Source organism: Lutzomyia longipalpis, chromosome 4 (genome assembly GCF_024334085.1).
Source record: "Lutzomyia longipalpis isolate SR_M1_2022 chromosome 4, ASM2433408v1".
In the NCBI taxonomy this organism is placed as follows: domain Eukaryota; kingdom Metazoa; phylum Arthropoda; class Insecta; order Diptera; family Psychodidae; genus Lutzomyia; species Lutzomyia longipalpis.
In genome coordinates, this window is record NC_074710.1 from 24568965 (window position 1) to 24582997 (window position 14033).

General features: G+C 35.1%; 1 protein-coding gene across 3 annotated transcripts in view; it reads left to right on the top strand.

Annotated features, from left to right (window-relative positions):
* The window catches only part of LOC129795139 (EH domain-binding protein 1), a 15305-nt gene continuing 1272 nt past the window's right edge, over positions 1-14033 (top strand). The window contains exons 1-10 of one of the 3 annotated variants that reach the window (XM_055836188.1): positions 1-661; positions 7722-7929; positions 8936-9117; positions 9195-9397; positions 9465-10678; positions 10757-10858; positions 10937-11450; positions 11513-11609; positions 11676-11864; positions 11932-12081. In XM_055836188.1, the coding sequence (XP_055692163.1) occupies positions 555-661; positions 7722-7929; positions 8936-9117; positions 9195-9397; positions 9465-10678; positions 10757-10858; positions 10937-11450; positions 11513-11609; positions 11676-11864; positions 11932-12010 (2895 nt within the window). In that variant the 5' untranslated portion in view covers positions 1-554 and the 3' untranslated portion in view covers positions 12011-12081. Of the gene's footprint in view, positions 662-7721; positions 7930-8935; positions 9118-9194; positions 9398-9464; positions 10679-10756; positions 10859-10936; positions 11451-11509; positions 11610-11675; positions 11865-11931; positions 14023-14033 lie in introns of those variants that run through there. The other 2 variants (XR_008751100.1, XM_055836187.1) reach the window with 2 other exon arrangements.

Below are 14033 nucleotides of genomic sequence, written 5' to 3' on the forward strand. Positions count from 1 at the left end.
CAAAACTTCAGGGTGGTGGAGAAGAAGAAGAAGACCATGGCCAGACGAGGACGGTCGTTTTCTTATGTTTTTCGTGGAAATTGCGTGAAAAAATTGTTCACAAGTGTCCAAGAAGTATCTCTTCTCCCACAAGTGACATCATCCACGGTCGTGACGTGCAAAAAGTGACCGCCACGCGTGGGAAAGTTGGGAAAAAGAACGCAAAAGTGAAAAAAATAAAACTTCCCCTCCGGACAATTTTTCACACAAATTTTCTTACCCGGATTTCCTTCTTGTGTCCCCATTTCTGGACAATTTCTAGCTCCCCAAATTCTTGTCGTGAGTCACAGCAGCGAGTCCAGGAAGTGCACAAAAAATCTCTGCTAATGAACAAACCGTGAAAAAGTGAAGAGAAAAAAAACAAACTTCTTGGGACTTTGAAGAGACTTTTGTGGAATTTCCGGGACAAAGCGCCCCCGGGCATCACCGCGGAAGTGCTCTGGGGGGTTTTGTGCAGATGCCAAGAGGGGCTGTTGCAGGATAAAGGTGGTGTGAGTGCGTGAAAAGTTGGCAAAATGATGGGGAGTGTCTGGAAAAGGTTGCAGAGAGTCAATAAAAGGGCTGCCAAGTTCCAATTTACAGTGTCCTACCACAGTTTGAGGGTCGAAACAACCGCAAAATGGTAAATAATTTATTTTTAAAATGGAAAACTCACTTTTGGAGTTGCAAAAGTTGCTGGGAATGCTTAGGGGGGCCCCGGGGAGTTCCAGTAAAAATTTGGTGGCGCAAATCGCTGGATTTTTTTGCGGAATTTGCACGACACTTTGGCGAGAATTTTGGAAGTTTTGAACCAGCGATGCCAATCGACGCGGCACCGCTTTCTAGTCAAAGAAAAACCCAATTTACCCGGAAAATTTGACGGAAAACGCAAGAAAATTGCAAAAAACTGAATGTGTGAGGGAGACAGTATCTGTAACGTGCATATGTCTCATTTTCTCTTCAGCAAACTTAAACAGCGCCATATAACGTGTGGTCCAAATAATAAAATTTGAACTTTAACGAACTTTTTTTTTGTTTTCCCGAAAATGCGATTTTTCTTGTTTTTCCTTCGAATTTTCTAGCATAAAACACATTTTTGGAGTTCCTGTAGCACTTCCGGATGCTCCAGAGCCCTCGGGAAGCCGCTCTGTGCGGAAATTAGCGCTCGCAGAAATTTTGACGGTTGGGGATTTTACACGCACTTTTTTTCCCGGAAATGGATTTTCGTGACTTTTGGAATTTTTGATGCCAAAAATTCAAAAGTGTTTTTCTGGTCACAAAAAACACAATCTCCCCGGAAAATTCGGCGGAAAACGCGAGAAAATTACGAAAAACTGAATGTATGACGGATACGGATAGCTGTGTAATGCATCCGTCTCCTTTTCTCTTCAACAAAATGTACCAAAAAGGGCGCCAAATCCAAAAAGTAGTCAAATAAGCATGAAATTTATATGGGGGCGCTACGAAGGGGGACTCTGGGGCGAAAATGAATATCGTTGGTAAAAACCGCCTGGTATCAGGAGTCTCTGTACCAAATTTCATCACGATCGGACCAACGGTGTAGAAATGCATAGCTGAACAGAAACGAAATCATTTCTTCATATACTTCGGCTGTACAATAATTTGTGTAAAGTAACGTATAGAATTCTTCATTCATAAATAAAAATATCAAAGAACTACATAATTATAAATTACAATTAACTTGCTCTTTCATGTTGCCTGTCTCAATGGATTAGGGCGCATAATGTGCGTGGGTTGATCTCTTTCTTATTCCAAGATCACGCGATAAGTAAGCAATTTGTTAAGGTTGTAAATCAGAAGAGATTCGAGATGGCCCTTTTGGTGGGTGATGGAGGGGAAAAAACCATCAAAAGATGTTTGTTGTGATGGAAATTTTAGGCAATTTATTAGATGTATATAGAAGAAGAAAAAAATTAGATCAGGCATGAATGCAGTTCTGCCCACACAATAAATTATAATCCTCTGTGTGCTGGAACATTGAACTCTCTACAAGGGTGCAGAGACATCTAACCCGCTTACAAGCGTCTGGACAGTTTTTCCCACACATTATTCCTTCTCCCTGTTGGAAAAGCTACTTTAGAAGAATTTTCATATTGGATTAAATTTCCTTGGAAAGGGTTGATGAACCCTTTTAGTAGCCTTAAGTTTCATTGCAAAGAAAAGTATTTATGTATACTTATCTTGCTAACTACACTCTCAAAGTTTTGATTTAGTATCAAGGTTACAAAAAATTATGATAAGGCGGTGTTGAAGAATTTGATAAATTGATTTCAATGTCTACAGAGAGAGAGAGAAAACCATGCAAAGAATTTATGTGAGAAAAAAACATCATTTTGGGTTTTATTCTCTCCTCTCCGGAAGTTGGGAGATTGATAAAAAGACTTCTCATATTATTTTTCAACAATATTTTCATTCTTTATTTTTGTGTATATAATAAATTCCACATAATCAGCTTTTGGAAATTTTCAACAAGACAAATATTTCCAAGAAAATGAAAAAAAAAACGCTTTCAATTTCTCTTATAGAAAATTTTATTGGCTAACAAGAGATTCCATCAGCAGTAAAATAAAGGAAGAAGGAAAAAAATAGGAAAGAAATTCAAGCTATTCCTATGCAAATTTAATACCCCCCAATTTTCCCAGCTGATTCCGCACATCTTTTTCTTTGTGGGAAGAAAACATATTGTCAGATTCTTTCTTTTTCCTCTTACTGCATTTCCCAAAAAACAGCGCAAAGAAGAAAAAACACCTGCGGTGACATGAATTTTTGGTGGAGTTCGTGAATGGAATTTTTAAGTTGTCGCGTCGTGAGAATAAATCGATTTTCTGTCGTTGTCCTCCTGCTGAAGGGAATTCTCTCACCTTTCCTCGACTACTCCATTACCCAAGGGAAAGTTTTGGGAAAAAGCAAAAAGACTCTAATCCACGAGACGAAAGTGAAAATTGTAGGGCAAAAATTAATAATGTAAACGTCGGAATAAAAAAATGTTGTCTTGAGATTTGAACTCACGACATTCGTAGTGAAAAATCAATGCACTGACATTGAGCTATGAAATGGCAATATTAGAAGTTTAGGATATCCTAAATATTTAGAAATAATTATTATTTAGGTACGATAATGTTGAGAATTTAAAACAAAAATAGAAACACTGACGTCACTATTGGGTTTTTTGTCTCCATAAATGTATGAAACACACGCGCTAATATTCCATCCGTAAGTTGTAAAAGCTATTTCCAATCACAAACAAGAGTATGACATTAATTTTTGTTTGAAAATGATTATCTTGCTAAATAAATAAACAAAAATTTAAAAAGTTTCAAAACGTGTTCTCAAAAATCGCCGATGAAACATAAGCACGAATGTTTCATAAATTGATGGGGAAATCGAATTATGACGTCAAAATTTGCATTTTTAGGCAAATTTTTGTTAACTTTACCCAGTTAATGTTAGTGGAAAGTGGTAACATCTGTTTGGTGATTTCTGGATATTTATTGATCGTCTGTAAAAATAATGTTAGTCCCAATTATTTTCCAGAAAGGAGTCATGACTCATATAGAAACGAATGAAAGATTTCCTTGAATCAATTATTTATTTATTTATTTTCATCACTTTTATTATAACTTAGCAAACTCAAATTGTTTACAAACAAATTAATAATTTGGTAATTTAAAATTTAATTCATTTTAAACAAGTTCATTTTAAATGTGAATCGTTATTTAAGGATCTTCAAATTAACATTGCACTATATTCTTACGCATTAAAGCAATTAGCAAAAGAATTTGCTCAACAACACATTAAACTATTATTGAAGAAACAATACAGAATTATTTAGTAAATTTCTTTGCGAGAAGAACAAAATAATAAACAATTTATTTTCCTCTTTTTCTTGCATTTCAATGGCATTTTTGTGTACCTATATGTTTGTGTCGTAAGAGGTCATTTGGCTGCGTAATGAAAACTCATGTGATTGATCTTCAAAACAATTCACAGTGATTTTCCTTTGCTCCGCACAAGCTTTTCTCATCTCTCAATATAATTGATTTTCTTCTATATTTATAAATGCCCTCTCCCACATTCTTTTATCTCTCAATCGTCATTGGTAAAAAATTGCAACTTTTCACGCTTAATTCTCACTCATTGTACGTACATACTATGTGCATCTTCAAGGACAAACGGCACACGAGAATTGCACTACAGGAAGGAATTTTCCGGGAAAAATCTTTCATTGCACAGATAAGATGAAAAGGAATTTTTTTTTTGATTTTGCGGAACAATCAATAAATTTTATATCTTATTGTATTGATTGTCCCTCAATGCTCTTTGTTTGGTTGGGTCTTCAATACATCATCGCTTGTATGTGTTTTTCTTATGGTACAGCGAATTGCGCGATTTATCTCACAATGTTTGGGTTCAATGAGAGACGATCACAAAAATAACTCTCAGAATGAAAACAAAAAGTTTATGTATATACGAAAACAGTGCGGTTAGGGTCCGGTGAAGTTTAATTTGTAGCAGCAGTTTTCTTTTGAAGAAATTAATGATGCGGTCAGATCTTGTTGGGATTATTTAACATATTTTGCATTTAGAATTGTTTCGAAGACGAAATATTCTCTTCATCAGTCATTGAACTGAAGAAAGTATTCTGTTAGTGTTTAGAATTAATTCGGAATTTAGAAATAATCAACGAATATTCTGTTCTAATCAAATACTCAAACCTTCTAATAAGAGCCATCTAGTGTGGAATATTAATTTAATAAATAAACACAATTTTTTTTCCCATTATTTCATTAACTTAATTGAAACTCTTATCAACAAACCTTGCCTACACGATTCAATTTATAAAGTTTTTTTTTATATTCTCGTGGGCTGAAATGAAATCAAGTCACATACACAAGGAGAAAAACGACATCTTCAACGTCTTGTCGTTGTCTTCTTTATTTTTTTTCATCAGCATTTTGTCTCCTTGTTCAAGTTGTGGCGTCTCGGTGTAATAGAAAGGCAAACAAACAACGCTAAATATTGTTATCAGAAGAGTTGTCTCATTTAATGTAATTACGTGGCCGCCCTTTTCTCATCGTGTCGTCGAGATAAAATTCAATACCTTACAGAAGAGATGATGAAGATTTTAGGTGGAAGGATTGTGTGACAATAAGGCATTCCATTGATTTTTCCTTCCTTCCTATTGACATGTATTTATGCCTCCTCGCATTGTTGATCACATTTCATCAAATTTCGAGGCCAAATGCTTCAATTGACAATATCACTGATCTTATTTTTTTTCTTCTCTTCATTGAGAGATGTACATCTTGTATGGTGGAGAGTAATTAAGTGCCTCGCAGGCAATAAATCCCACACTGTTGAGTGTGGCAAAATAATCAAGGAAGAATGCAAAAGGGAGAGAGAGAAAAAAAGAATATTCTCTCACGTATTTTGTTGATGGAAATTGGATGGGAAAATTGCGGAAAAATCCTTCCATGTAGGATAAAATGGGGCTTCGTTCCGCCCTCTTTCTTCTCATATGTCGTGATTCCGTTGGCTGATAAATGAGGCAACATTTTATCTAATGGTTATTGACACGGAGACACACAATTCCAGGCGACGGGAAAAGAAAACATTGGTATTTTGGGCAGAGAAAGAGTAAATGGGGGGCTTGAGAGAAGAATTGGGGTCCTTATTTTGAGGGAGGGACAACTTCCACAAGGTCGGTCAGAGTTTCTGTCCAAGAGAAAACTTTATTGGGAAATTTATGGAAGAAGATTTTCCTGCAATCTATGGAAAAGATAAATTGTAGGGAAAACTTTATGGGGTTAATTTGAAAAATTCTTCTTGATTCTTCATGGGTTAAAATCAGAACATTATTTTTTTGATAAATAAAGACAAAAATTTGTCTTGGTCGTTGATTTTTAAACTAAGAATTTGTAGTTTCTTAGATCTTTATTTCTTTTAAATCTTACTTTATTATTTATTTTTAATGATCCCAAAATTACAATCAACAGATATTCTAAAAGCTGTTAAAAAGACAATTTTTATGATTTTTTTAATCTCTTTTATGTAGCAAAAATAATTGAAAATTCTCGAAACAATTGTAAATAAAAACATAATAGATTATTCAATTGAAATATCCCATAAATCAACTCCCTTTCATGGTCTGTGTGCAAAGTCCTTTCGTTAAATACATTATTTTCTCCCTCACTGTGAAACATTGTCCTGCACCTTCACAAGTCAACCTTCACTACAATGGTGAAAGTCCATTTCATTGATTGACGCTATAGAATGGAAAGCGTTAAGGTTGAATGTAAAATTCATTAACAATTTATCGAATTGCCTTTCAATGGCTCTTTTAGTGGCAATTTATCTTTCTTTTATATATCTGTGAATCACGAGAAGGGCACTAAAAGGGAAGACTAAAAGGACAGCCTTGATACCATTTTTTTTATACTTTATTTTCTTTTTTCTTACGATGATCTGGATAATTATTTTTTAATACAAATTCTTCGACTTTTTGGGAAAGTGATTGTTCTGCATAAAGTTTTACGAGATTTTATGTGATGGGAAAATAATGGGAAATTCATGCTCTTCTCATTTTTCACATGATAAATTGAAAATTTTCACTATATAGCCATGAAGAAGAATTTAAATGGCAATTTAATGATCCTACAAGAGGAACAGAATTTTCCTTCTTTTTTTTTTGCTTTACTGTTATGAGAATTTTCCGGGTAAGTCCATCCGTGAGAGTTTCTTCATAGTAGGTATTCTGCGGGGGTGTTGGGTGTAAATTAGAGGGTGAATGGCTAATTTAACATGGTTCTTAATGTGATTCCCCCAGTTGTATGGTTCTGTGATGACCATGGACGTGACTTTGAGAATAAAAATGCATTTGTTTTACAAGAAAATTCAATTGAATTTATATGAGAATAAAAAGAAGATTTTTCCCTAAAAATTGGGAACAAAATTCAATAAAATATAATATTTGAGGGAATTTTTTGTCATGTTAATCGATTGACCCACAAGAAAATAATTCTAAAGGAAAATAAACTCTTCACAAGGACTCTTAATCGATTTCAATACAGTTCCTCGTATAGTTTTATAGAGGATGAGAAATTCCAGGAGCGAAGTTAGAAATCTATGTTAGGGGGTGCTTTTACTGGGAATTAATTTTTACTTTAAATTTAAATTTAATTTTTCAAAATTATTTTTTGATTTTAAAAGAATTCGATGTCTTTGGTGATGAGTTACTAAAACCATTTTAACGTTTGACATTCCGTTTTTAACGATTGACATTTTGTTCTTCTTATTATTCTCCCATTCGTTCCTATATTATGGTTTGACAATTTTGTTTGAGGTTTGACATGTTTTTAACGTTTGACGTTCATTTTGAACCGTTAGAAAATCTAATTTTAAATTATAATATATATATATTTTTTATTCCTAAAGTAGTTTTCTTTATTATGTATTGAAAAAGAAAAATCTAATATTTTGGAGTGTTCAGAAGACACCCGAACATCCTCCCTGACTACAGCACTGAGAAATTCTGGAAATTCTTCTGTAAAAGAAGGAAAATTAGGTCAATCCCCTAAAGGCTCCTCATTCAGAATTCCTTACAATAGAAACCACCCTCACATATTTCTTCACAGACTTTGGGAGATTTTTCTAAAGTCATACTTTGACCTACATATTTGCAGGCGCCCCACAAATTTAGCCGTTGTGTGGACGCGAAGAAGTCGCAGAGTGGCATCAACACCGTTGCCCTGGGAGCCAGATATGATGAATCCCCTCGTGGGGCACATTCAGTGGCCAGTTCCGGACAATCACACAATCTCCGTGACCCTTTTCAAGGATCCCCGGACGCATGAGCTTGAGGACAAGGATTGGACATTTGTTGTGGAGGATGTAAGTCAAAAAGACAAAAAAAGAAGCTAAAAATTTATTTAACACTTGGAGGATCGAGGTTTCTAAGCTCAAAAGTTTGACCTTCATTCATTTTTTCTTTAAAGAAAATGTATTTCCAAGTTTTCTTACGATGATTTAGAAGTAATGGAACTTTCCTACACACAGATGTAGAAATTATCACGATATTTTAAAAAGATTTTATTCTGTGACCTCTGTTACGATTTAAAAAATGTTGAATTGGCCACTTTGGCCAGCAAAATCCTCCAAAGGTTAAGGGGGGTCTCTTTTGAGAGCTGGTGAAAATAAATATCTTTATTTTTCTTGGGGTTTTTCCTAAATTTGGTTTTCAAGTGTTGGCCACATTTAAAGACTTATTATTGAACAGCAAGAAAATCACTTTCCGCCATCTTGTGATTTTCCTCGAAACATTAAGGTAGGTTTTTCTCAGGATCTACTGGATGGATTTTGATGAGGTAAAAAGCAAATGAAAGAGGAAGCGTTAGCGGAGAATGTACCGGAACAGATTTTAGAATTTCGACTCAGAAGCTGAGAAAAATAAATAAGAATATTTGTCTACTTTTCACAGCTTCTGAGTTGAAGTTCTAAAATCTGTTCCGGTACATTGTCCTGTAATGCTTTCTCTTTCATTTGCTTTTTACTCCATCAAAATCCATCAAGTAGATCCTGAGAAAAACCTACCTTTGTGTTTTAGGGCAGTTTTGTGGAAAAGTCGGAAAAGCACAAGATGGCGTCGCACCTAAGTTGGCGAAAAGTGAATTTCTTACTCTTCAATAATTAGGCTACAAATGTAACCAACATCGGAAAACTAAATTAGAAAAATTCCAAGCAAAAGAACATTAAATTTTTTTTTGTAAATTCTAACAGCTTTCCCAAGAGACCCCTCTTAAGAAGAAATAAATTTTATCAAAAAGGATAAAATAATTCAATTGGTATTGAGCCAATTTGTGATTCAAAATACTTATCCTTTGTTTTCTTGCTGGTGCAGACATCACAAATGCGGAAAAAACGTGTCCTGGCATCTGCAAGCATAAATATGCGAAAGTATGCCAGTATTGAGTCCACGCAGCAATCATTCACACTAACCCTGAAGCCTGTTTCGAGGAAAATAACGTCGGCTGATTTGGAATTGACACTTAGCTGTGTTTTTCTTCGTGAAGGGAAAGCTACGTGAGTTTTGTTGAGAGTTTTTCTGCTGCTTTGAATGGGGGAAAAAGAAATTTATTTATTGCTTTTTTTTGGAATAGGGATGAAGATATGCAGAGTATTGTCTCACTAATGTCGGTGAATAATAATTCCGATGTGGCGCCACTTGATGATTTGGAAGATATTCCTGATTTAGAGAGCTCTGGGGATATTTCGGAGCACGTACTCGACTTTACGCAGCAACTTGAACTTCTTACATCCAGCTTAACGGGTGGTGGATCGGAATTAGCAACACCCATGAGTGGTTCGTATGAGATTTCTTCTCTTTTTTGTCAAATTAAATTGATCAAAATTATTCTTCTTTGCGTCAGTGCCATCACTAACAGAGGATCAGACGCCACTGGCGGAAAATCCAGCCATTCCTGACCTTGAGGCTGATGTGGAGACACCGGGAAAACGCCCAGAAGAGGCACCGAGTGAAGTAACACCGAGACAACCCCAAATGCCACCAACAGTTAGTAATTTCTTCACACAGAGAAGTGATCAAATGTTGGTGGGACAAAGGAAGCCAACGGCCGTAAAAGAGGTCACTGTGGAGAAGAAAGAACCCACAGGGATGAAGGAGGACGTTCATGATTCAGCTAAAGTGGTGCAAGAACCGAAGATTGGTGGGAAAACGGCCGAAGAGAGAGAAAAGAGTCGCCTGGAGTTGCAACCACTGAAGCTGAAGAAGAGTTATGAGAATGATATAGATCAGGAGACGCCTGAAAATACGAAAGTTGTACCGCCGAAGAAGATTGTTCTGCGTGAGAGAACACCTGGGCAGGATCTTCTTGAATGGTGCAAGGAGATCACAAAGGATTATCCAGGTGTTAAAGTGACGAATCTCACAACGAGTTGGCGCAACGGAATGGCTTTCTGTGCCATCATTCATCATCACAATCCTGATTTAATTGATATGACACACCTATCGCCACATGATGTAGTTGGAAATTGCCGAATAGCCTTTGATGCTGCAGAATCTCTGGGAATTCCGCGTGTTATTGAGCCACGTGATATGAATTTACTTGCAGTCCCCGATAAATTGGCCGTTATGACGTACCTCCATCAGCTACGTGCTCATTTTACGGGGCATCAGCTGCAATTGGAACAAATTGGGAAGACAAGTGATGAGTCGAGCTATGTAATTGGGAATTACAAGACAGACAATCTCCCGGATAAGATGCTGGATCAGCTGAAATTGCAGCTTGATCGACAGATTGATGGGAGTGGGGAGGAGAAGAGTGAGGAGAGAAATGAGAAATCACCAACAACGAAAAAGGATGTGAAGAATTTCTTCCTGACCGGTAGTAAGTCCCTAATTGGGAAGGTTCTATCGCCAACGAGGGAACGTGCACAGGAGACACAAGTTCCGCGTGAGAAGCCAATTTTAATGACACGACGTGAACTGACGGATCCATTTGGGTCAGATGAGGAGGATGAACCCCAAGGTATGGGAAAATCTAGTCAAGATGCTGCCAAGAAGAGTACAGAGGGAACACCGGGAGATGATAGCCCACCAATACTCGATACAGAAACGACGAATGTGAGGATTTTTACTTTTCTAATAAACAAAAGATTAAATAAATTCATTAATTACAACTTTTTCAAATTAATTTTGCAGAAAATACTAAATCGTCACAAGGAAATGAGTGAAAAGGCGCGTGTTATGATGGAGAAACTCAAGCAGAATAGTTTAGAGAATGGAAAATCTGATCCGGACAGTGTAAGAATGTTTATTCATTTTATGAAGGGGGAGAATTTCCATTATCGGAATATTGTTTATTTATTTATTTTTCTGCAGGAAGAGAGACAGCAACGTTTGAGGGAGCATGCACGTCGTCTCATTGCCGAGACACGCGCCAAATCACTAAATCTCGATTCTCCGTCATCACCAATTAAGATGGTGACGCAGAGGATAACTCTTTCACCCGAACGAACAATCTCCCCTATCAATAATATGGAGTTCATCTATCGCAGCAAAGAAAATTCCCCAATTCGCGGTGGATCACCAATTTCACCCATTTATGGGCGTAGCGATAGGATAACACCACCACGTGATAGTCCACTAAAGGGTGGTGTTGGGATGGATAAGGAGAACAACTGTAGTAGCCCGAGGAGTGAGAAGAATGGGAATTCCCCGTTGCAATCCTTCAATTCCGTACTGGAACGCATTTCGCCGCAGCGAGAGAAGAAATTGGATAAAATGTCCTACATCCAAAGTGAATTGGATGCATTGGAGTGCGAACAGAAGGCAGTGGACCTCAAAGCGAGTGCACTGGAGAAGAAATTGCGGGCTGTGATGGGCGGGAATTCGGGTATAATAAGAAGATTTATTTTGTTTTGTTCATGCTTTTAAAATATATTTTTGTTCTAGCAGATACGGATGAGACAGAGGAGCAATTGCTCTCCCAGTGGTTTACTCTAGTCAACAAGAAGAATGCCCTCATTCGACGACAGATGCAACTCAATATATTGTAAGTTGAATTTGTTGGAGATCTTCAACAGAGGGGAGATTGAGAAATGATTTTTTTTTGTTACAGAGAGCAAGAGAATAATCTTGAGAGGAAGTATGAGCTGCTTAATAGAGAGCTAAGGGCAGCTCTATCTGTGGAGGATTGGCGAAAGTCCGAGGAACAGCGAGAACGTGAGACACTCCTCCTTGCTGAGCTCGTTGCCATTGTGGATAAACGCAATGAGCTTGTTCACAATCTTCATACACAGGAGCAAGCGTATGTGATCCCACCGCTGCCACCAATTGTATGGCAAATTAATTTTTTTTTCCTTTTCTTTCTGCAGAATTGAGGATGACGATGAGATTGAGAAGAAGCTGGAGCATGTGGAAATAAATCCAAAGGATAAGTGTGTGATTCAGTGATTGGGTGGAGGGCAAAAAAAATTCCCTGTTTTTCGAGAAAATTCGTCCATAAATAACTCTTTGAAAATTTATGAGAGAGCTTTTTGTGCACCTGGTAAGCTTTTTTCAAAATTCACCTATTTTTTTTCTTTATTAGCTGTTGAGACGAAAAATACCAAAGAAACAACAATTTTTTGTGAGTTTATGTTGTCTTTTTCCGAAAGAGCTTTTTGTGTGGAATCCACAGGTTATATAGTGGCCCCAAAATGAGTTGCTACTATGAGAAAATTTATTAATAAGGAAAATGTTGAGAGAATTAAAAAAAAAACAGGGTTTCCAACGAATCAGACATTCGAATTAAGTTTTTCTGTGGTTTTTCTTTTTTTTTTTTTTTTTGTAAAACAGCAATGTCTTTTACATTTTCCTCATACCCTTTTTTTACAACCAAATGAGCTTCTAGCGGGATGAGGAAAAATAATATATTATTTTAAAAAAGAAAAAAAAAAACGAAAACCAAGGGCTGTATTCTTCACAAGTGAAAAACTCCCGTGATATACTCACGATGGCTTATATCAGGAGAAAAACTGGGAAAACCTCATTGGGAGTTAACTCCTGTAAGATTTTCCCGGTTTTCACGTTTCTTTCTAAGCACTAACGCCTAAGGGAGTTTATCACGGGAGTTTTTCCTTTTCAGAGAATAAAGCTCCAAGATTCAGTAGAATTAAAAAAAAAATGTTGTGTAATTATTTGTGATTCAATTCCAATTGAAGGAAAAAATAATAATTAATTAAAAGCTTTTCTCGCATATTGTCATACTAAAAAGGGTTAAAAATTCATATATTAGTAGGTACATAATATATTTTCAAGCTGATTTTTTCTGCATAAAATTAAAAAGGCTAGATTGTTGTATTTAAATACAATTCTAATTAATTTTTACATTTTAAACAAGAAATTCTTTTTTTTTCTTAAAAAGGATTCTATGTATAATTCTATGACAAAAATTTAATTCTTTCAGTCAAAAGTAAATCTTTAACTCATTTTGCATTTTCCTATCGTTGGAAAATGTTGGAAATGAGTCAATATCAATTTACTTTATTTTAGGACTTTGAATTCATTGAAAATTGAAAAATTTAATAATAAAATCTAATAAAATTAAACAAAATTTAAATTAGATTTAAAATAAAAAACTGAATTATTTTGATTTTTCACAAAGTGAAAATTAATAAAGAGAAAAGAACAAAAAAAAAATCTAATAATTGTTAAAACTTTTCACTCTGCTAATTTTTCAACAGTTTATGATAATTTTCACAATTCTTTTATTAAAAACTTAAAGACACAATCTTGTGCTTCAAAAATCTATTTAATTTTCAACAATTCTAACCTTTTAAAAATGCAGATTTATTGGCTTTTTATCATTTCATTTTTTTTCTATATTAGAAGTATAAAATAAAATGGAAATAGGTAAAAAAAATGGAAAAATAATAATAGAAAGAATTATTTATCTTCTCAACAATAAAAATAAATTAATAAAATAAAACCCATGGAACAATCTCTAGATATTAAAATTTTATGTATAATAGTTAACCTGCAATTTCTATTTATTGTCTTGTAAGAAAACTTTACTCATTTAAAGAAAAAAAAAGATATGAAATAAACAAAAATTCTCCTCAAATATTCCGCCATTTGCAGATGGAGAATTTTTTTTAATTAGATGGAAGAATGTAATGCAATAGAATAAAAATATTTTATTTATGTTTTATTTAATTTTTATTTTTCATCTCATAATTTCTTTTTCTTTTACCTCATTGAAGAAAATTCATAAAGTTCCGTCCGCAATCATTTTCATTATTTGTCCCTTTTTTTTTCCTTTGTAACTTTTCAGTATTTTCAATTCCATTTTTATTCCAATTTATGTAATCATAGAAAAAAGATTTTCACGAGATTAAGGATCATTCCCATATTTAAGAAGATTTATTGGAATATTCTTCTGAGGAGCACAATAAAGGTTTTCACATAATAAATAAAAAATAAAACACAAATTTAG